Genomic DNA, 23,464 nt, shown 5'->3' on the forward strand with positions numbered 1-23,464 from the left:
TACTGCCAACTTTTCGCCTGATCGTTTTCTTTGTCTGAGGATTTGACTTTTCGTCCTCAAAAACATGTGAACACGATAACAGTTTAAACTCGGAGGGCATTGAATTTTCTTATATCCTTACGACTCACTAGCCTCCTAGCATGCGATTCACCGAAACTGTTCGAGACATAAATTCATGGGGTAAGTTCATAGAGTTTGACCCCTCCCACTTAACTACTTTCTAACCCCCTCACCCCATTGTCTCCACCTCCCCACCACTTCACCTCCACCACCTTGCCACCTCTTTTCACCCGTAAAACAGCACGCTCGTCCACACTCGCTCTCCACACCCCCCCCCCCCACACCCACACACCCTCTTCAATTAAGCTTAAGTTAACCTCCCTAAGCCGCAGATAGCTACTGTCGAAGCCAGCTGCTCTTCAGTCGCTTGGGAGCATTTCACCGGACATCAGTCCGTTTTGTTAATTGTGTATAGTTTGATTGATTACTGAAGAATCAGACAAGAGTACCTAGAGAATGGGTTGAGTAAAGTAAATAGAAATAGACCGACAAAAACGAGTGACTGACAAAAAGTAGACCGATATATCCTAAATCTCCTGGTAAAAGGTTCTAAAAAAAGAATGAAAACCCAGTTTTGTTTCACTATGTTTTTTTTTTTGGTTTTTAATTTGCAGATTATACAAGCAATTGGATCGCAAGAAATAGCGTTCAAAAACAAAAAACTGACATAGCCGTATGAATTCCGGAAACTACTCGAAGAGTCGGCTTCTCCGATAAAAGCCATTTCAATCAGGCAAATATTCTAAAAACAAGACAAGGAGAATCAATCTGACGCCTTTAATAATTGAAGAAAATAGCCAAAAGAAACTGAAAATAAACAACAATTGGAAAAATAATTGATTATTTTCTCATATAATAATAAAGGACCTAAAAAATAATCTTTCATGCACTTGATATCATTTATTGACCGACCAATTAATGAAATTTGAATTAAATGAAAAAATGCATGAAATTGACACAAAAATTATTTAAAAATTTAGCATAATTTGTGATTTTTTTCTCGCAAAACATTTCCATTCGAACACCAAAGTTGTACTAAACGATTACTTGTAATTAATTTAAAGAATAGGTTTCTATTTTTTTGCAATAGATGAATTAAAGTTGAACAATTGGACAAATATTGCTAAAGTAGCCTAAAAGTTTGAGTTTTTGAAAAACCTCCAAATTTGCTTAAAACTCATTAGTTATACCAAAAAATTTCAAAAAAGTTAAAGCGACCCTAATATTTTTACTATAGTCTATTCAACCCCATAGAGCATAAAACAATTGTTAAAACCAAAGCAAACTGCTTGAAAAGCCGCTCGTGAATATATAAAATATTCGATCGTGTAGAGAAAATTTCACACCTCAAATTGTCGCTCTCAAAGTTGGCGATATGAACGAAAGACTACTCTTTTTGCTCTGCCCTTCACAATCGATCACCAAAAACAACGTTTTTCATGCTTTTTACTTCCTGCATCAATTTCTCTAGAGAATTACTGATTTAAAAAAACTACTCTTCTCCAATACTCCTCTTGAGTCGTAAAAAGTGAAAAATCACGCTGAGAGCTTTTGGTATTTGTGAATAGAGGTGAAAGTGGTTCACGAGGAGGTGAAACAGTTGGATCTTCTGCAGATTTTTACGGTGGACAAATCGGAAGAAAGGACTTGAGTCGTGTTACTTCCTCATATGATGCAAATCGTAAAGTCAGATCCAGCACAGAGGTAAGAACATACAGTTCAGATGTTAAAGCGTTATTTTCACTTACGTTATTTTGTCAGCCCCCTCTCCCGTACCTCCCTCTCGCTCTCCTGATTTTTGATTGCCACCGTTAGCCTGCCAGGGGCTGATATTTAAGCGCTCACCGTTTTTACAAAAATTAGCATTGTATTGGTGATGCAAGTAAGTAAGTTGTATTTCGTAAGTTGTATTTCGTAAGTTGATTTCGTAAGTTGATTTCGTAAGTTGTATTCACAGATTTTTTCATGATTGTGATCCGGGATAACCAGATAAAACCCAATGGGCATTCAGTTTCATTAGAGGCCCTAAGTGCTTTATGGCTTTAGTGTTTCAAGTGCTGAAGCTACTGGGAAATGTTAAACTCAAGGTAATTTTTGAGGTTTTTGAGCCCGAAACTGTGAAATTTTCGCCATTTAGTTGTTTTATTTGATGGATCTCACATGGTCTTAGTTGATAAAGGTTTTTTGTACGCCATTATCCTTTGTTTATTAATGTTTTTGAAACTAAATTTAAGCACAAAAATTGATAGCGATCTTTTGCAATTTTCTCAAGGTGTTTGGAAATTTTTTGCTTGACCGATTTTTGGTCTGACACATTTGACTTTTCGCCCACAAAAACCGGAAAAACAAATAACATGCGGAGGGCACTAAGTTATCTTACGCCTAACCAGTCTCTAAGACTGCGCTTCCTTAAAAATGTTCTGAGGGGACCATTTTGTTTCGCAAAGGGCGGTTCTTAATATTGAAAGTTTGTTCCCCCATTCACCCCCTCACTCAATCACCCCCACTCTCTCCCAACACACCCTCAGAACTCTAACTAGTGGTTTTGGCCTCCCTCTCGTCTAGCCCTACCCAACGTTTCAGTAATTTGTTTAATTTTTCCAAATTTTCAACCCTTTTTGTTGTTCTTGCTTCGGTTTGTCTCCTGTACGTGAAACCCGATTTTTCAGCCTGAAAATAAATTGCTCTGAGATTTTACCAAGAAAGAATTAGTTTTGAAGGAATAAGCACAGAGTATTACATAATTTTCATAATTCATGTTCAATTTTTGGAATATTGTGTCATTTTCAATTTTTCTGAGCTCAAGTCCGAAAAACTTTTCATGAGCTTGTTGCGTTTGAGCGTAAATTTTAAAAGTATGGTTCTGATTTTGAAAATATTGACACTTAGAAGCTGTGGCGAACCGATTTTTGCTAACCTCTAGTTTTTTATGTTTGTTGTTTTGCCTGCCTCTGATTGATTCTTATATATCAAGCAAGTTTTTTCTTATACGCCAAGATTTTTGTTCCTGCTTTTATACATCGAAAACCTTGTTATTCAATACGCTAATCCTAAAAAGTGTAAATTGCAATTTTTTCAAGTTTTCTGGTACAAATCTATTTCCGTTTAGCTTTAATTTTGGTTGTTTTGCTGGTCAGGTACAGGAGTTTGAAGTTTTTATTCAATTCTTCGGATCGTATTTCAGGACTTGTCAAAAAGAGAAATCAAAAGAAACAGGGATGACTTAGTTTGGGCGCTAAGACTTAGTGATTCAATTTATTAAAGTTTCTTGGAGTATAGTGCTGATTGGTGTTAGTATGAAGCTTATTTCAATCCAATTTAGAGGCTGAGTTCACCGTCGTTATCGGGTCTAGTGAAATTGCAGACAAAATCATAACAGTTTTTGCAGACCAATTCTAGGCGGCTATTATTGCGCTCCTAATTTTTTTACTTCGTCTAACAGATTTTTGTCTGAGTGACGTCATTTCTGCTTTTAGGTCGATTGCGTGACTTACCTCACTCAAAAAATGACTTATGTAACTTTATTTTATGAACATTTACTAGTTAAAGATCAATAGTGTGCATCTAAGTAGTGACAAATTTATATGGCCTTATTCTTAAGTATTAGTCTTGGGGAAATGGTTCCAGATCACTTTGATTTTATCGTAGCATCGCCAGAGCAAAATACGTATTAAAAACTCTTTACTCAGCCGACTGTTTTTTACTTTCCTCAATACCGTGAATTCATAAAATAAGAATTCGAAAGGTTGCGCTTAGTTTGATTAGATTGGTCTCAGTTGCACTATGAATCTGCGGTTAAAGTCTCATTATCTCAGTTTGAGTTCTAGTATCAGTTTCATTACCATTTATTATTGGAATTTCTCAACAAAAGTTTTATAGGTAAAATAGAAATTAAAGCAGTTATTTCTTTTCACAAAAGGGTCAGCAAGTTGCAGCAAGCCCCGTTTTTTGGGATGCTTTCTAATCAAGTTTAGAGAAACCTATTAGGAAACTTACCAGCAGGTGGTGGTAAGTATATGCAATGTATACAATATTATATATAGTGTATATAATAGAAATTTTTACTTATATACACTATATACAGATTTGAGCTTATTTAGAAAAACCAGTAGTGCTTCTTGTTTCAGACATATTTAAACAATCTGTCCCGCAAAGCATCAAAGGCGTCTCAAGACAAAAGTGATGATGATGGAAATCAGCGCAAACCGACATCGTCAGCTGGAAAAAAGAAAACAAAACCTTCGAGAAAAACAGAACGGGGAGTTGCTGCGGACTCGGATGAAAGTGAAGAGAATCTGCACTCATTCGGTGGTGATACGACAAGTTCAAGCACGACCTTGGGCAAAGGTGGTGCCTCTTTCCTCAAGAAGAAGCCAAACACAGCTAATATCTCAGCTAGTGGTGCCAAGAAAACTGGTTAGTAAAATTGTAATGTAATGTGCAATGAGAATAGAAAAAATGTAGAACAACTCAGTGAAAATTAAAACATTACTTGTACGATGATCTTGAAAAGAAAAGTGTACAAAAGATTTGAATTTAGCATTACTTTAATTTGGGACGTTGTAATATACCCATCACCATAACTATCACCGTAAAAATGTTCTTGAAAAACTCGATACAAATTTGGAAATTTGGTTCTATGTTTTCATATCTAAGCTATATGATTATTTCATTGTTCATTAGTATTGTGGTTCACCAGCCACCTTCTTGATCCAATCCACATAGTCAAACACATCTGTATACACACCTGGCTTCTTTTCTTTGCCACATCCGGAACCCCATGAAGCCACTCCAATCAACTCGAAGTTTCCTTCCGAGTTCTGTAGGGCAAGAGGACCACCGGAGTCACCTTGACAGGCTTCTATCATCCCTTCAGCGTAACTAGCGCAGACCATGTGTTCATTTATCGCCACTGAGTGCCAGTTTTGTTGTCGGCAGGTGTCTAGCAATCACGGGAACGTGGGCAAAATTGAGTTTGTTCTCGTCGTTGGTTCCGTGGGTGTAGCCCCAGCCCATCACAATTGTATTTTCACCTCCTTTGACCTCGACTGTAGGCATGCAAATTGGCTGGATTTCATTGTTCCAGGGCAAGGCTTGAGCCAGCTTTATAATGGCGAGGTCATTGTTCAACCTGTACTGGTCAAACGCTGGATGTCTCGTGATGCTTCTCACTTTTCGGAGCTGTTGGCCTATCTCTATTTTGTAACCCTTCTTCTGGTCAAAGTCGGCAAAGAAAAGTTCGAGGTCGTTGAGGTTCTGTTCACTCCAGAAACAGTGAGCGGCTGAGATGACTGTGTATTTGTCGTAAACAGCCCCTCCGCACCAGTGTTGCAAGCCTAATTTTATGTTGACCATAAAAGGCAAAGACTCTCTAGCAGGAATGTTGCTACTGTTGATTACTCTCTGGCTTTCGTACAGTGGTGCTTGTCCACATTTGACTGATCTGGGTAAAGGCATTCCCATGTAATGGGATTCTGCGTTTGGTTTGTGGATTGATTCTGGAACCATAGCAAGAGCTGAAAAAGCGAGCAAGGCAAACAAAGTAGTTATGACTGTGAGCACCATTATTGGTGTCTGCTAGAGGCTTTTTCGGAAGCTAATACGAGTTTCTAAGATGAAATTTTGACTTGATGAAAACCGATCCTAAGTTCCTATTTATATCGGAAGGATCAATTATTCAACATTTGTGTAAGTTGTGAAAATGGATCTTAGTAGTCATTTTATGATTCGTTATTGATAATTAGTCATTTTTTGTTGCGATTATCCTTGAATTGCGAAAAATACCAGCACGTAAACTTACTTTAATAAGAGTTTTTGATTAGTTATTGACATAACAATGTTTGAGATCCAAAAAGACATCTGTAGAAGGATTCATGCTCATCAATATCAGTTAGTCATTGTTTACGGTAGAGACAAAAATGGGATCTTTTCCGTTTCTGCCCCCCCCCCCCCCAAGTACGATATGCACCCCCAGTTACAGAGCATTTGACATATTAAATCATTATGTAAAAATATTGCACGTGCGTCTGGGGTTGCAAATAATATGCACCCACTAAGCTGGGGGGGGGGGGGGGGGGGGCACAAACGGAAAAGATACCAAAAATGAATAATCGGCAACAATCAAACAATCATTGCAATTTATTGGCTGAAACTTCAATCAGAGTGCTAGGATGACTATGTTTGTGTTTTGCATATTCTTAATTTAATATCTCTACAGAACTTTCCGAAATTTCCGAATGATGAGTCAAGTTGTAATTGATCTAGCCATTTAAGTTTGACTGGTGTCGTATTGTAATGCGTGCACTAGATAGTAACCGCTGTCAATACTCAAGGTGAAAACAACATCATTTTAGGAACAGGACAACATTATTTTTGACCCTGACTTACCTAACGGGTTCCTCAAAATTGCTTTGCCTCCTCATTCTTGGCCAATTTCAAACAAGTGTTATTTTGCTGTTACAGTCAAGAGCAGTGTGAAGACAGCCAAAGCAGTGGAAGGATCAGGACTCATTAGCAGTTCCGATGATGACCAGAACAAAAGACCAAAGGGGAAACAAGGTTGGTTACCTGGAAGTTGGCACAGCAATCTGTTAACCCTAGTCCAGACCTGATTAATTGCTCATGAACGAACTAAGAATCTAAGTCTGTTGCTAAAATAAGCCCGATTGTAAGCGATGACCGTACATACAGCTGGTAGCGTAGTGATTTATGTCAACGACGGTCCACAGAGGGGTGGCGGGAGCCAACCCCTCCGTAGTCTGAAGTTTTTTGCATCATAAAAGTTTATCTAGCTTAAGAACCCTTCTAAATTGTTTGGATTGCGTCGTTCGAGAGCAATTTACCCGATGCTAGTCGGTTTATGTTTTCAAATAGGCAAATATTGGCCTTTAAATTCTGTAATTAGTATTACGCATTTTTACGAAACTCTAATTTTGCAATCTGATTTTTTGCAATCTTTGATATACTGGAGTTTGATAAATGTTCTCTTAATTAAAAAGAGTTTTTAATAGCCGCACAGCGATAGCTGGGGCTATTATTGGCCTTCTCTTGGTTTTTACAATTGGGGCGCTGTTTTTTTTTGAATTGTATTGGGGCGCTGTCTTTTTTTTAATGATTTGTTCACACATTTTCATGATTTTTGAAGTCAAATTGGAGTAGTGATTTTGGTCACGCCGAAACAGGAAGTGGAGCGAAAAAGGGAGTGGTTTTGCGGCGTGAAATTTTTTTCGCTCTATATTTAAAGTAGAGTGAGAAAACGGTGTTTGAACAAAAATTCGGTTTCTCGGTAGTGGTTTTTTTGTTCACATGCGGCAATTTCACTCTGGTTTTTACTGTTTTTTCGATGTTTTGGGTCGGATTTTCTAAATAGTTTTCCCAATCCATTCACAGCTCATTCTGGACCTAGTTTTTTTTAGAATCAAAATTACATATCTCACTAGTGGTTTTTTGTTCTCCCTAGCAGCATTTTGACATTGATTTTCTGTTTTTTTTCATCTGATTTTTTTAGAAATGGTTTTCCCAATTCACTCATTGTCCGTTCTAGGTCTAGTTGTTTGTTAAGTCAATGAAAATTCTTTGAATTGTACGGCAGGACTTGTCCTGCTATGTTTTTTTATTTCGTCGTCATGATTTTTGTTACGACACAGCCACTTTTTGTTCATTCGTTCATGCAATTTCAACTGAATTGCGTGCGTGACGTCATTTTTCGCTCTAGGTGGAGTGAGTTTTTTGTTCATTCGCGTGATTAAATTTTTGGTCACACTTGACTTACCTCACTCTCAAAAATGACTTCCTCATTTTGAAATTGACTTTTTTTAAAACTTTAATTCAAAGAGATAAGGTCAAATGGGTGTGTGTCACTCTAAATGAAGGTTATTTGAGATCAGCTAATCGAGGCAGCAATAACTTATACAGATTTTTAATCAAAATATAACAGATCAGCCTTCAATGAAAAGACTGAGTTTTTTGGTCTGTCTTTTTTACTGTTTTTTTTTAGACTGCCGATCTACGAATCTATTGCGGCCATTTTCTGGCAATCTGCCAGCTATGTTTTTTCCAATTTTATGAAACGCCAATAGTTAGGAGAGTCATGCTCAGTTTTTTGTACACCGTTTTTGGAACCCTTTCCATATATTCACTTCTTGAAGAACACGATTGACATGACTGGCATAATTTCCCTGTTACCAATTAAATTGTAAATTCATAGGCAACAAACGTACAGAAATATGGATGGTTCTGACATGTACTATATTTACTTGCTCATGCAGGTTCCAAACGCGATCAAATGAACAGGCGACACGTGATTGAAGACTCATTTAGTGAAGATGATGATGATCGAATCAAATTCACCAAAACGGAAGGAGAAGATTCGCCGAATGAAGACGATTTGGACAAGAGTATCGATATTGATGCTCTAATCAACGAACAACCTTCAACTGAAACTTCGTCAAGAATCAAGAAGGTGAGATTAAATATACTCTCGGACCATGTCCATCATCCGATTGAATTTTATGGTGGAAGTTGGGTAATATTCTACTGAATGAGTTCTAGTTACAGCGGCCAAGCAGTAAGCTGAGCATAGCTATATTGCGGTGCTAGAGGTTTCTTATACAATTCAAAGAACTTTAACTGTACAGGGGCGCTGCCTTTTTAAGATCTGTTGTTTTTGCCGGCTTCAACATCAGGGCATGTGGGTTACATGCTAAAAAAGGTATTTTTGTGGGGAATCGATTATGAATATCAATTGTTTATGCCGGCCTCAACATCATAATTGATGTTTTCTGTTTTTTTTCGGTTTTTTTTAAAAAATTTTTAGAGTCCACTGAAACGTTTTTATGGTTATCCGAAGGATTTATGGAACTTAATAATAATGGAACTGCTTTCGTCTTCCTTGCTTTTTTTGTCTCATAATTTCTAGCCATGTTTCTGCTAGATTTGTTGAAGTTTGTTTGCGAAAATTTAGTTACAACGAGATGGTCTTGAAGACATAATTACCAACGAATTGAGAGTATGCAACTTCCTGTATCACTTTTTTTATCATTTTATTTGCGGGTTTTTGGGACTAATGTTTTCATCTGTTTGAGTTTACATCTGTTATTTGCTTATTTTTAGCTACACAATATCGCTTCCAAGGACATTAGCCTAAATAAACCTTGTTGTTGTCTTCGAAAAGTTTGTAGTTTCTTCTATTTTTTATGTTTTATCGCGTGCTCTAATTTCCCCCTTTGTCGTATCTGTCTCCAGCTATCTAGATATGCATTTCTGACGAGAAAGATTGATTTCATTATGTTAATATCAAAAAAGGAGACTAAATTTAAATATTATATTTTTTCACTAAATTTGTGACTTTTCTCGTCGGTTTCCCTCGTAATTGTCAAAGAGTCAAGGCAATGATTTTCATCTTTTCCACTCAAGGCTTGTGCATCATTTTGCGTCGTTTTTTAACGACTTTTTTCTACTCATTCAGTTCAAAGTACTTTTAAAGAGCATTTATTCAGCAAAGAATTCTAAAACGAACAAAGTCAATTTGGAAAAAATGGAAACCCATTTTTTGATGCCAGGCTTTTAAGTTTTACTTAATTATTCTTAGTTACATGGTCTAACGTTTAGCAATTAGATGTAACAATTTATTGCAAGAAGCAGTTAGTTCAAATGTGCATTTGAGTAAAACATTTTCTAAAAGATTTTCTAAGGTATCCATAATTGCCTACAACGGAAGAAACAAATTAACGTTTGTATTTTGTTCTTTTCTGGAGAAGAAAGTGAGACTAATCTGCTCAAAGTTGAACGGCAGAAAACGAAAATTTCACTTATAATTAGCGGCCGTCAGTCTCTCAGCAGCTATTGTTTAGTGGCTCTTTTTTTACAATTTGAAGAATTTGACTTGTATTGGGACGCTGTCTTTTTGAAGATCTGTTCACTCATGATTTTGGAAGTCGAATTGAAATGAAGTGGAGCAAACAAAGGGAATGGTGTTTGAACAGAAATTTGCTTTCTAGCTAATGGCTTTTTTCACATGCGGCAATTTTCATTTGGCATTTTTTCACCTTTTGAGGTGCTTGATGTATTGAATACGGCAGTGGTACTTGAAGCAAAATCAAAAGAAATGGGACAAACCGTTATATCTGGTCACTGTCATGGGACATTAGGTTATAATAGTTACTGAAAGCGATTGCTACCTGGCATTAGTTGCTGTATAGTCTCCGATTAGAATCTGAATTAATTTTCCGTTTAGACTAACTGAAACTGCGCACCAAATCAAAAAATTTTGACACTTAGAAGAAGAATTGAAGAATTCTTTCAATTTCTTTTTTTTCCTGTTTCAAACCCGATATGCGTTAAAGGGGTCAACAGTAGGAGGTCATTTGCCTGCTTAATTTTAGAACTAAATACTGATATAATAATCTCAAAAACTGAAATGGAGTGAATTTTTGAAGCGACTCTTTGATCAGCCATCATATGTTCTCTAAACTTTCTCAGAGAAGTTAGAAATCAACGCGAACAATCCATGCCTTTCTCTTATTTATGTTTCTGATAAAAACAACGTAGAACCAAGCATTTTTTCAACGCTGGTTGTCAACAATTTAAAGCTCAAATTTATTTGCGTTCCAAACTGTTTTTTCGATTTAATACTCATTCTTGTCTGCTCTTGCCTTGTGCTTTCCCTTTATTATTAATTGGTTATTTGATCGGTTAGAACAAAGATGCACAGCCGATGCTAAGTCCCTTTTTGTCTTAGTTGTCTACTCTCTATTGTAATTTGAATTGCTTAAATATCGTTATTTAGAGATTGTCCATAAGTCGACAACCTAATATCGAACAGGTAACATGTGCACTTTCACAACTCTATTGCGCTCACATCCATGCAATTTCTGCATGCCTCAACCTAGCGTAAAAAATTGCGACTGTTATCACTGCAGCTCTTGATGTTCTCGACCGTGTAATTTTAACCGTGTTTTTAAAACCATCATATTTCCAAGTTTTAAATTTACAAATTTTAAGTGCATTTCTTAAGAAAAGTTGAAATGTTGTCTCACCTTCATGAAAAGATCACTTAGAGACATTTATCATTATAGTTCTGTGCATCTTGCTTATCTCGTTTTCTCGAATTAAGTTTGTATTTTTTAGGAAGAGGATGAGGCCTACGACAATTTTGACGCAGAAAGTCCACCCAAGACACCAGTATCCGCTAGAAAGGTGGGTCAAGTCTGCGTTGCTACTACAGTATAGTGCTTTGGTGAATTACAAATTACATTTCTAATCTTTCGAATGTGAAATAGTCGTTTCTTGTTGGTTTTTGCAATAGCGAAAATAAGCGGTCTCGAAATAATAAGGAAGACCAATGGAGAAAATGCAGTGGGGAACAATGGAATCTTGGAAAGTTAAACATTGATGAATAATTTCTGGACAGGATTTAACTAAACCACACGAAAGAGACCAAAATTTGAAAAATCGATGATGCTCTTGGAAGCTATTGAAATTGGAACAAACCTTTATATGCCAATGACACCGTTCTGAAACAGAAAGCTGATACAAATATTTATGGCTTCAATATTTCCCTGGAGTCAATCGGAAAATACTTTGTTGTCTATAAGCTGACACTCAATTGCGGAAAAACTTATTTCCTAAACAAGGAGGCTTGTGATTAAATCTATCAGCATCGCCTATCAATAAAAGGCAAATCAGAGATGTGTTAAATATATTGTTGTCCAAATAGATGACTACTTAGTTTTTTTACAAGCATGTTACAGTCCTATGTGCAAAAATGTCAAAGTTTTGCTGTCTGTCCTATCGCCTCATTCATACTACCAAAGTCTAGCCAGTTTATTTGCAACCAATTATTAACTACGGCGTCTTAGTATATGGTACCAGCCGCAGAAATACAATAAGACCTCCAGAGTCGAAAATAAAGCAAATAACCTGTATAATCTGTAGTTAAAAGAAATCAGAGTCAATCTCAGTACAAAGAGAAGAACAAAAGATTAAAAACCCCTATTTTAGGTTATTCAAAAAAAGCTAATCCAAATACTGATTAGCTAATATTACGTATTTATTATCCGTCATATCAATTATTCTGCAAAAAAGTGGTGATATTGAAACAAACCCTGGCCCAGCTCAAATAGAAAAATTGAAAACATTAGACCAGTACTACAAAGAAAAGAACAGAACAGACGATAATCTCAAGTTCTGGTACATGAATTGTAGAAGCCTAAATAATAAATACAAAAAGTTATCAAATTTTTTGACAACTCTCGATCAGTTGTCTTTCCTAGCTGTTACCGAAACATGGATTAAAGAGAACAATACTATTCCAGATTCTTTTTTGAGCAGTAGTCATCAATTTATTCACCAGCCGAGATCATCATCGACTGAACTGGAAAGAGGGGGAGGTGTAGGCATATGGATACCCAAGAAGTTTTCAATCAAAATAAGAAATGACTTGAACACCATCAACCGGAGTTTTTTTGAATCACTATTGATAGAAGTAACTGAGCCTCTGAAAGAAAAACTGCTCATAAATGTGGCGTATTGTTCAAACGTAAACCTTTCAAAATTCTTCTTTGATGAAATGACATCAGAAATTTCAAATGTTTACTCTAGCCTTGACAATCTAATCCTGTTTGGAGATTACAACATAAATATACTTAAAGAAACTGGGAAACAATTACTAAACAACTTCTTTGCAGATAATGGGCTTCAGTATGTAAACACAAAAAAAGCAACATGGACAAATGGAGAAAAATTTTCTTTAATCGACCACTGCTTTATTTCTAAAAATTAAATTGTTGAAACAGATATAATAGAGTCAATACTTGAAAATGATCAATTCACTATTGTATATCAATCATAATTGAAATTAGATTGGAAGCAGCAAAATACAGAATATTTAATGCGAGATAAAAAGAGATACATAAGAAGTAAGTTTAACCGTGATATCGCTTTGCAAGACTGGTCACTAATGTACAAAATCATTGGAGCAAATGACATTTTTCATAAATTTATTGAAATTTTCCAAAATGTATTAAATAGTCACGCACCTTTGAAGAATATAGAAGTGAAAAGAACAAAAAATGGCTATCAAAAGAACTGCGTAGTCTCATTAATGAAAAGCATCGTGTATTCAATGATTGGAAAAAAGATCCTAATCAAGAGCTCTTTAACAGTTACAAAGTACTTAGAAACAATGTTAATAGAAAATTGTGTAAAGCATCTGACGATTATACCAAACAATTTTTTGAGAATCTCCCAACTTCAAAAGAACAATGGAAATTTATCAAGAACAAAATTAACTCAAACAAACAGACAGAAAAAATTGCAAAGCTGAAAGAGGGCCATAACGTAATATCAGATGAAAAAAGCATTGCGAACTGTTTGAATAATTGTTTTGCCCGTCTTGAACTTTACAAGGGCGAAATAATTGCTCCTAAGTTGCCTTCTTTTAATTTTAAGGGAAATGAATTCAATTTCAGGCCGGCAACCAGAAGATAACTATACAAAGTTATTGACAAACTACCAACACAAAAATCAGCTGGACCAGGGTATATACCATCTTGGGCATTGAAAGATTGTAAGTTGTCCATTGGAACCCATTTACAGTTTGCTATTAATGAGTGTATAAACGCAAACACATTCCCTGAAATTTTAAAAGAAGCCTATGTCACTCCCATCTATAAAAAAGGAGACAGGCATAACCCTGAAAACTATCGACCAATATCGGTCACTCCAACGTTAGCAAAAATTTTTGAAAGACTTCTCTTGGAGCAAATGTCGGAACATTTACATATGAATGAAATAATTAACAAAAATCAATTTGGTTTCCAAAAACAAAAGTCGTGTCTTAATACAATGATTGCACTGACAGAGAAAATAAATCATTATGCTGAAGAAAAAGATATAGTCTTAACAATCTTTTTGGATTTAGCGAAAGCTTTTAACTCAATATCCTTGGACATTTTTATTCAAAAAATTGAAAAATATGGTTTTGGAGAAAACGCAAGAGTCTTATTGAATTTGTTTCTAATTAACAGGAAACAGTGTGTTAGAAACGGATTAGTTGAATCCGACTGGACAATTATAAATCATGGTGTTCCACAAGGTACTGTACTAGGACCACTAGTATTCATACTTTATGTAAATGACTTTGGTGAGGAAATAGGGAAAAGTTCGAACGTTTTACAATTTGCAGATGACACAGCAATTTTATGTCACCAACTGTCAATTGCGTTGAATTTAATAGTCATTCATTGAAACCAACAGATGAAGTCAGATACTTAGGTGTTATTCTTGACAAAGAGTTGACATACCAAAAACAACTTAATAATGTGATCAGTAAACTGGCTTTAGCTATCAGATCAATTTATTTGGTACGCAATCAAATACCTTTAAAGGCTCGAATAAATCTCTTTAGATCACTTGTTTTATCGCATTTAGAATTTAGTGCAATATTTTTTCAAAGTTCGCCGTCCTACTCAATTGACAGAATAAACAAACAAATTAGATGGGGCATAAAAGTTTGCTTTTTTCGAACAAAATATGACAGTGCTCATAAACTACTTCTTGAAAATAAAATACTTCCCGCAGAACTTCAAATAGCAAAAACTTCATTAAATAGACTTTTCGATATTGTCCAACAAACAAACGTACAAGACCCAAAAAAATTCAGAGTAATCGGAGACGTTGAAATTAAAGTTAATAATCGTACATATGATTTTTCTATCACAACAAAAAGTAAATCAAAATGGAGTCAAAATTCAATTATAAGAAACTTTGTTCGGAAATGGAATAAACTTCCAAGAGCTCTAAGAAAGGGAAAATCAAAGAAAAAATTTAAAAAAGAAAGGAAGAGATGCAAAAAAGACACAAACAAGTTCCAATGGACAAAAAATTGAAGGCTTTAAAAGTTTATTTTTATAAAATATTTCACGAGAACTAGAAACTGAACCTTAGTTTATTATTATTATTATTATGTTTAGTTATTCAAGGGAATGATGTAGTATGTTTGATTTATAATATTACAACATGTAACTTTAACCTTGGGGTTATTCGAATTTTCATGTTTGAGATTTAAAAAAAATTGTGAAATTTTTTGATGGTTTGATAACTGAAAATGAAATTGAAACTATTTAGGCAACAAGAACATTCGCGATATCCAAAAAAACCAACAAAGTAAGTGGTCTGATCCCTAAAAGAATAGGTGTTAGAATTGGAAATCTAAACTTCGTCCCAAAATTCGAACCTAATTTTTAAAAAAAGTGCAATAACCTGTTTGAGGGACTAGGTAAAAGTTTTGAAGTGTTATCCTAGAGATTACTATTTTTCAATAACGAAGATATTTTCAATCTAATGTACTGATTTACATTGATTTGTCTTTCCCGCCTTTTCACGCTGTAGTTCCACTAAGCGTTGTACTGCTACCGGGCATCGTTCAACTAGCACCCTAGGGACCTTTTGGTTTCGATGGGGTCACGCAAGTTGGTTGTTTTCTGCTGTGGCTTTGTTAATTACGGCGATGCTCATGACCTATTTGAAAACAGTTTATTAATTGGTCAGCATTTTTTGCCTCATCGGTATAGAAAATTGTCATTGAACAGACTAACCGACATTAATTTGAGTATTTTAAGTTGAGAAATCGAACAGGCAATAGTTTTGATATTAATTTGGCAACATTAATATATATACTATAAATTGTATAGAATCAGTTTGCATTTCTTCTGTGAGTTTTCACATTTTCGTGGGTTATTTTGTGATGTTAAGAATTCAAAATGTTATTATTTGATTGATTGTTCAGGAAGTGCGCTTCTCAACGCAACTTTCAATCGCAAGTGGCGAAGAAAACATGAGTGTGGTGGAGTCAGTGATGGACACAGAATCTATACAGATGGGTGGAACTGGGGAGGGTATTATTCACGCAGATCACAAGTCACAAAGTGGTCACAAGAGTTATGGCAAGGATGTGGCTGGTGGGTCCATGAAAGGGCTATTGGGTGATGGAGCTGCAAGGGTCTCCAGCTTGTTTCAAGATTCTGGTAGGCTATGCACTTCTGCTGTTGTTGAAATCTCTCGTTTCATCTGGTGTTGGACTAAATGATATAGTTAAGTGCGGTATAGTTAATCCCATAAAGTTGGAACGCAAGCGAACGTTCGAAAAATTCCGCACGAGCAAATGAACATCAAAATGCTGGTAATCAGCAGTCATCAAAATCTGCCTGTATTAAATTTGAACTTCGATTTTTGAAACTTTTTGATAGCGTTTCAACTTTATGGGACTCTGCATGAACTGTGGTGTCCTTTTATTGATTATCTGAATCCTTTATTCTCTCCTGAAATTCTTTGCAAATTTTTAGATCTTAGATGGCATAATTTTAAGTAAATATGACCGTAGAGCTGAAATGTTTTCAATAGAAGGAACCCTAAAAATGCTCAAAATGAAACTTCAATTTAAATCTGTAAGGCATAGTGGAGAGCAATAATTTATTTTTTTTAACAGATTCTGATAAAGTGGATGATAAATCTGAAGGTGACGGTATGACTGTCGTTCACTGTTCTATTACAATTCTATTTCTGTTCTATCACCTTTTAACGTTATGTTCTCCCTTGTGTTATTTGTTTTTTTTTGTATTTTAAATTACAAAAAAAACCGTCAAAGACTCCCGTAAATATCTTTCCATTATTTAGTGGCTCTCTAAAATTAAGTATAAATTATCTTTTTTTATTTTTACAGATTACCAATCATAGTAGATGGAATTTTAGTGGTCTTGCTGGGGAACCCGTATAACAAATTCAGACCAGAACGTATGTTGGATTAATTGAGTTTTTCAATAGACGGATGGCAATATCAGTGTAGATAGTACGATATCGTATAATATCGTTCGAAGAGCCAATATCTGTTACAATGATTGAAACGTTTTTGCTGAATTGTGTAGATCTTGAGATGGAGGTGAATCTGGGCATAGAGGACATTCTGCCAGCAACAGTCAAACCAGACAAGAGTCTACCTGATTCGCCCAGTGACCCTGAGGACCCATTTGACAACCACATCCAGGGTAGAGTGACTTGAATTTTGCACTTTTATGGCATTTTTTTAAAAAAACAATGTCTGGGAGTCATTTCGACCGTTTAAATTCATGTTCGTTTCGAAATTGCGACTTTTTTGTCTATTTTTAATAACCGCCCTCATCTTCTCAGCCGGCAATTATAGCGCTCCTATTTTTTTTTTACAATTCAATGAATTTGAATTGTATTGGGGCGCTGCTGTCTTTTTTTACGATTCGAAGAGGAGTATCGGAGAAGTCCTTTTTAATTGCTCTTGAACGAAGTTCATAGCAATTATTGTAAACGTGTGTGTCTTTTTTTAGGCAAATTTTTCGCCTGATAATTTTGCGCTTTTCTTCTAGAACATTCCATTCTTTGACTTCTCACTTTCGTTCTTCATTTTTGAGTGATCTCTATTGCTACGAAGTAAAGCATATATAAAATCGGTTGTAGAATAGGAGAGGTATGTAATCCGTAGCACAGTGGTTAGTGCTTCAGGCTGTGGAACGGGTGGTCAGGGGTTCGAATCCCGGCGGGAGAAAGGTTTTTTGCACCCGTAAAGAAAAATTCATCTAGACTAAAGACCATGAATTAAATTGCCTCGCCTGTCGTTCATGAGCAATTCTTCCGACATTAGTCGGTTTATACTTTTAATCAATTTTATTGTAGTGATTTTTGAAGCGGGAAATGAAATGCGTGAAAAAATTGGGAGTGATTTTGGTGCTGAACAAAAGTGAAGAGCGGAGCAAAAAGAGAGTGCTTTTGTTCATACCGCTGTTTTTGAGAGAGCGAGAAATTGATGTTTGAAAAAATTTTCTCTAAGCGAGCGAAATATTTTTGTTCACGTGCGGCTTTTTGCAACTTTTTGCAATTTTAGCAGTTTTTTTGCAACTTTTTATGGTTATGAGGTTTATAATATTGTATTATTTTTAGGCTTGATTTGATAGGAATTGAATGTTTCAAGTAGTTAATTTGAGTTTAATGCTAATTTGGAGTACATCTTGTCAACAATACTATCTAAAAATACAAATTCTACAGTAAAGTTCACTTAGAGAGGAAACACCCATCAACTTGGTTATTGACTAAAAATGAACGACCAAACTTGATCAGCCAATTGAAAACATCCCACAGCGAATTTACTCAAATCAAGGTTATTTTAGTTGAATCGTTCAAGATAAAAATTTACTATAAGTATATTGTTCCGAAAGCGTGATACAAGTTCCTGTTTTTTTAGGTTCTGTCTATTGTACATTCGAGAGTATCCAGTACCTTAATCTGTTCCAATTGCGCATTTTCTGCTCCATTTGCTAGTATTGACATGCTTGCCGAGCCGTGTTAACCTGAATCCAAATTCAACCTAAATTTGTTTTTTTAATCATTGGAGTTTTTAATTTTCGAGCTGTCTTTTTGTTACTTGATTTTGCTTAGTTTCATTAGAACGATTCAATTGAATTGACCCTGGTTTGAGTAATTCTGCTGTGGGATGTTTGAATTGGTTTATCAAGTTTGATCCTTCATTTTCAGTTGATGAGGATTTTGATGGTTGTTTCCTCTAAGTAAACTTTGTCTCAGAATTTTTGAATAATACTTATGATATGGGGTATTGCAAACGAATTTATGGGATTGCTTTCATAGGTTTTTGACTTTGCGCTAAATTGGATATTGGCAGCTCATTGCAATAGTTTGCAACAGAGATAGATTACCTAGACAAAAGATTTGCAATAGGCTGCGAACAGTCATACAGCGACAGTAAAGCCAGTGAGGGACTTATGAAACATTTATGATGTATGTATGTATATACAAGCAAATTACAAAAAGTATTTGTTGCACGATTTAAATGTTCTTTGATGATTTTGGAATTTTTAATTAGGTGAACTTTTAGTGCAACTTATTTTTGTGTCATCATACAATTTTGTTATTGGTGAAATTGGTGAATTTTTTAAAGTATTTTTGAGTGTTCGATTAAAGTATCTGTGCTTTGTTTCCCGAAATGTTTGCGGATTCTGATTTTTTGAGCTGAAATTCGTTCAAGTTATGCGTTCAATCCTTGACTTCCTTTTTTCGTTTCATATTCTTCCGTTTGTTAATAGGTAAAGCTTTTCATTTCGTCTATTGGGCATGTTCAGGGCATTTTTAATAGCCGCACAGCGATAGCTGGGCCTATTATTGGCCTTCTCTTGGTTTTTTTTTTATTTCGTCGTCATGATTTTTGTTACGACCATATGCCGTCACAGCCACTTTTTGTTCATTCGTTCATGCAATTTCAACTGAATTGCATGTGTGACGTCATTTTTCGCTCTTAGTGGAGCGAGTTTTTTTTGTTCGTGCGCGTGATTAAATTTTCGGTCACACTTGACTTGCCTCACTCTCAAAAATGACTTCCTCACTTTGAAATTGACTTTTATTTACTTTAATTCAAAGAGATAAGGTCAAATGGGCGTGTGTCACTCTAAATGAAGGTTATTTGAGATCAACTAATAGAGGCAGCAAAAACTTATACAGATTTTTAATCAAAATAAAACAGATCAGCCTTCAATGAAAAGACGAATTTTTTTGGTCTGTCTTTTTTACTGTTTTTTTAGACTGCCGATCTACGAATCTATTGCGGCTATTTTCTGGCAATCTGCCAGCTATGTTTAAAAAATGGTAATTTCCCTAGGTTCCGTTTCAGGGCTTTCAATCTGTCATGTTTTTTTATATATTATAATTTTCATGATAATTGAGGTCAATATTAAGTAGTGATTATGTTAAACAGGAAGTGGAACAGCAAGTCAGTGCTTTTGCTGCGAGAAGTTTGTTGAGTGAGAAAGTGATGTGTGAAAAATAATTCACTTTCTCTATTGTGGTTCACTGTTCACGTGCAGCAGTTTGACTTGTTTTTTTTTGCCTGCGGTAGGTTTAGTTTCTTGTTTAGTCCCCTTCTTGTTTACAATTTTTGGGATTGTAATTCAGGACTTGCCCGTCTGCTTTTTTAATTATTGTCTGCTTTCATTTTTGTTACGAACATTTGATCGAGCAGCAATCAGTCAAAATGACTCTCTTGATCAACTTTAGCACTCAGCAGCAGAATTTGTATGCTCGGCGTAATTTTACAGCATTTTTTGTGGGTTTTTAATGAATCGTTTGATAAGTTACCATTTGAGCATGCATTACTTACCTCAGGCATTAAAATGACTTTCGTCTTCACTTGAATCTGAGTTTGAAATGTAATTTCGAATTGAAGTTGATTATTGCAAAGCTATATTTCTTGATTTATATCAGTGTTTTCGCAATTTTCTTCCAAAATACGGATACAATTTGAAATAGAATTTTTAATTGGCCGTCGTCGGCCTCTCAATGACTATTATTTAGGCGCTCTCCTTTTTACAATTCAAAGAATTTGAAATTTATTGGGGCGCTGTCTTTTTTTTAAGATCTGTTCACACATTCATGATTTTTGAAGTCAAATTGGAGTAACTCCGAGTCGAATTTTGGTCACACCGAAACAGGAAGTGTAGCAAAAAAGCGAGTGGCTTTGCGGTGCGACATTTTTTACTCTAATTTTAAAGTAGATTGAGAAAACGGTGTTTGAAACGAAGTAGATTGAGAAAACGGTGTTTCTCCCTAGTGGTTTTTTTGTTCACATGCGTTGATTTCACTTTGATTTTTTACTGTTTTTTCGTTTGTTTTTGGCTTGTATTTTTTTCCAAATGATTACCCCAATCCATTCATTGTTCATTCTGGGCCTGGTTTTTTTTGTTTGAACCAATTTTTCCTTTCTCGCTAGTGGTTTCTGACATTGGTTTTCAGTTTTTTTTCATTTTTTTATCTGATTTTTTCTAGAAATGGTTTTCCCAATTCTTTCATTGTCCGTTCTAGTTCTAGATTTTCTTTAGTCAATGAAAGTTTTTTCAATTGTACGTCAGGACTTGTCCTGCTATGTTTTTTAATTTGCTTTACCTTTTGATCACGTTTTTTTTGTTTTACATAAGTTAGATTTTCACGCTTGACTTCGGACTTACTTCACTCTATGTTTCAACTGAATGAAATTTAAATTCTTTCACATATTGAATTACGTAATGTAGTGAATATGGTCGAACTCAAAAGAGCAAAATCAAAGGAAACGGGATAAACATATAAAGCCCGGTCATTAAGTCATAGTGCGTTAGATTATCAATGTTCATTAAAGCGATTGCTAATTGGCATTAGTATTATTAATAGCCGCCCTCATCTTCTCAGCCGGCTATTATAGCGCTCCTATTTTTTTTTACTTCGTCGAATAAAAAAATGTTTCGCTTTACCTCATTTTGCCGCTTTTTCAACATTTTGCGTGATATCTTTTTGACTTCTCTAGGCTAGTTTCTCTCTTCTCTCATTCTGCTAAAAGTGATTTTGAACATCAGTTGCTCAGCAAAGCAATTCAAAATGAACAGAGTCAGTATAAAAAATTGAAGTCAGAAGTAGAAACGGGATAAACCCATAAAGCCCAATTTTAGTTGCCCGCTATTTGAACGTCGTTCCTATAAGTCTTAGTTACCATCTCTAATGCTTACTGGTATTGATAGTAGCCCCTGTAGCCTTTCTCTAAGAAACAGGAGTATGTTATGTTCAACTACGGAATGCCATCAAAATAAATCGGACTTAAAAAATGTTTTTGTACAAAAATCTTTTCAATATCTATTCTTTCAATCCCAATCATGCTTATTGGAATCAACGGCGGCTATTTTCCGGCAATCTGCCGGGTGTGTTGCCTAATAGCGTTCAGTTTAGAAGCTGAATTAAGTTTAATTTTAGAATCTAACCGAATATGCAGATTTCACACCAAATAAGATCACTTTTACACTTTAAAAAATTCGGTCAATTTCGATCTCACAATTTCTTTTTCTGTTCCAATCCCAATGTGCGTCAAGCGGGTCAATGGCGGCTATTTCCGGCAATTTGATGGCTATTTTTTGCTTGACACCTTTTTTCTTTTCACTCTTGGTGGTCGTTTTTTCAAACAAGAGTATCTCAATATTGCGGGTTTCTTCCGGTGAATTGATGGCCTTGTTAGTGAAGGATCTCCGCAATTTCTCTATCCTATTTTTTAGATATCAACGATCTGGTGGTGGCAAGCGACAGTCCCTCGCCTACCCTCAAACCCATCAGTGTCAAACAGAAAGAGAAGGGTTCTAGAAGGAGTTCCAGATCTCAGAAGAAACACAAAAGGCTGTCATCATTTAGAACATCCAGCAGGTGTCACACATTTATTAGCTTATAATTGACAAGTTGCCTGAGTTGATTTGCCAGTCACTCAATGATAGGTAAAATTGATCAAATCAGGACTGCTTTTAAATTTAAATTATTGACAGAGAAAAATACACACAGATGTACTAAGTGTGTATGTGTGAAGCAAGTATAAAACTAGTCATTTTAAATGAAATGTCAGAACAATTTTTTTTTCAAGTCGGACATGAGCAATTGATTTTTGTATTCAGCACCAATTGGAAAATTTTTTCAAACAGCTTCTGGAGTACTGGATAACCTTAAAAGTCAACGAGATAAAAATTGCTGGCTTTCTTCTTTCAAAATTGTCTTTGCAAAGCAGTGTTGATATTGAGAATAATGTGTATGGCATTGCTGACAATCATTGTGTCATTTTGAGAGCTCTTAATCAAAATGAATTTAATACTGAAAAATAGTTTATATTTGTACAGGAGCTCCACGACTAGTGCTAGCGAAGATGATGTTATGGAGGAAATAGTCTCAGCTTCTGAGAATGAAATTTCTATCGTAGCTGGAGGAACGAATGAGATAAAAACAGACGGCAACTCCTACACTAGTCACGAGGAACAACTCATGTCCATTGGAAAGCTTCCAGACCCGTCTGCTAAAATTGGTAAAAGTGGATTGCTTGGTGGAAAGAGCGGAACGGGTCCGATGCAATCACACAAAGGCATGCTGTTAATAGAAAGCGAAGGCGGAAGTAATGTCGATAGAAAAGTTGAGAATAAAAATATTGAAGAGAGCATCGCGACCGAAGTGCAGGTAATAAATAATTCTACTTGTTAATAGCCGCACAGCGATAGCTGGGGCTATTATTGGCCTTCTCTTGGTTTTTTTTTTACAATTCAAAGAATTTGAATTGTATTGGGGCGCTGCCTTTTTTTAAGATCTGTTCACACATTTTCATGAATTTTGAAGTCAAATTGGTGTAGTGATTTTGGTCACGCCGAAGCGGGAAATGGAGCGGAAAAGCGAGTGTTTTTGCGGCGTGAAATTTTTTCGCCCTAATTTTAAAGTAGAGTGAGAAAACGGTGTTTGAAAAATTTTTCGCTTTCTCGCTAGTGTTTTTTTGTTCACACGGCAATTTCACTTTTTCTAAATGCTTTTCCCAACCCATTCATAGTTCATT

At 35.5% G+C, this 23,464-nt stretch overlaps 1 protein-coding gene and 1 pseudogene across 3 annotated transcripts in view; one reads left to right on the forward strand and one right to left on the reverse strand.

Annotated features, from left to right (window-relative positions):
• The window catches only part of LOC142337873 (uncharacterized), a 38,584-nt gene that overhangs the window by 2,628 nt on the left and 12,492 nt on the right, over positions 1 to 23,464 (forward strand). Inside the window, exons 2-12 of one of the 3 annotated variants that reach the window (XM_075387474.1) lie at positions 1,629 to 1,764; positions 4,188 to 4,476; positions 6,523 to 6,618; positions 8,328 to 8,521; positions 10,847 to 10,882; positions 11,188 to 11,256; positions 15,848 to 16,085; positions 16,547 to 16,576; positions 16,983 to 17,102; positions 22,161 to 22,305; positions 22,767 to 23,097. In XM_075387474.1, the coding sequence (XP_075243589.1) occupies positions 1,629 to 1,764; positions 4,188 to 4,476; positions 6,523 to 6,618; positions 8,328 to 8,521; positions 10,847 to 10,882; positions 11,188 to 11,256; positions 15,848 to 16,085; positions 16,547 to 16,576; positions 16,983 to 17,102; positions 22,161 to 22,305; positions 22,767 to 23,097 (1,684 nt within the window). The remainder of the gene's footprint in view (positions 1 to 1,628; positions 1,765 to 4,187; positions 4,477 to 6,522; positions 6,619 to 8,327; positions 8,522 to 10,846; positions 10,883 to 11,187; positions 11,257 to 15,847; positions 16,086 to 16,546; positions 16,577 to 16,982; positions 17,103 to 22,160; positions 22,306 to 22,766; positions 23,098 to 23,464) is intronic. The other 2 variants (XM_075387475.1, XM_075387477.1) reach the window with 2 other exon arrangements.
• Positions 4,514 to 5,633, reverse strand: LOC142337874 (trypsin II-P29-like; annotated as a pseudogene).

This window comes from Convolutriloba macropyga, chromosome 4, assembly GCF_964194025.1.
Source record: "Convolutriloba macropyga chromosome 4, txConMacr16.3, whole genome shotgun sequence".
In the NCBI taxonomy this organism is placed as follows: Eukaryota; Metazoa; Xenacoelomorpha; order Acoela; family Convolutidae; genus Convolutriloba; species Convolutriloba macropyga.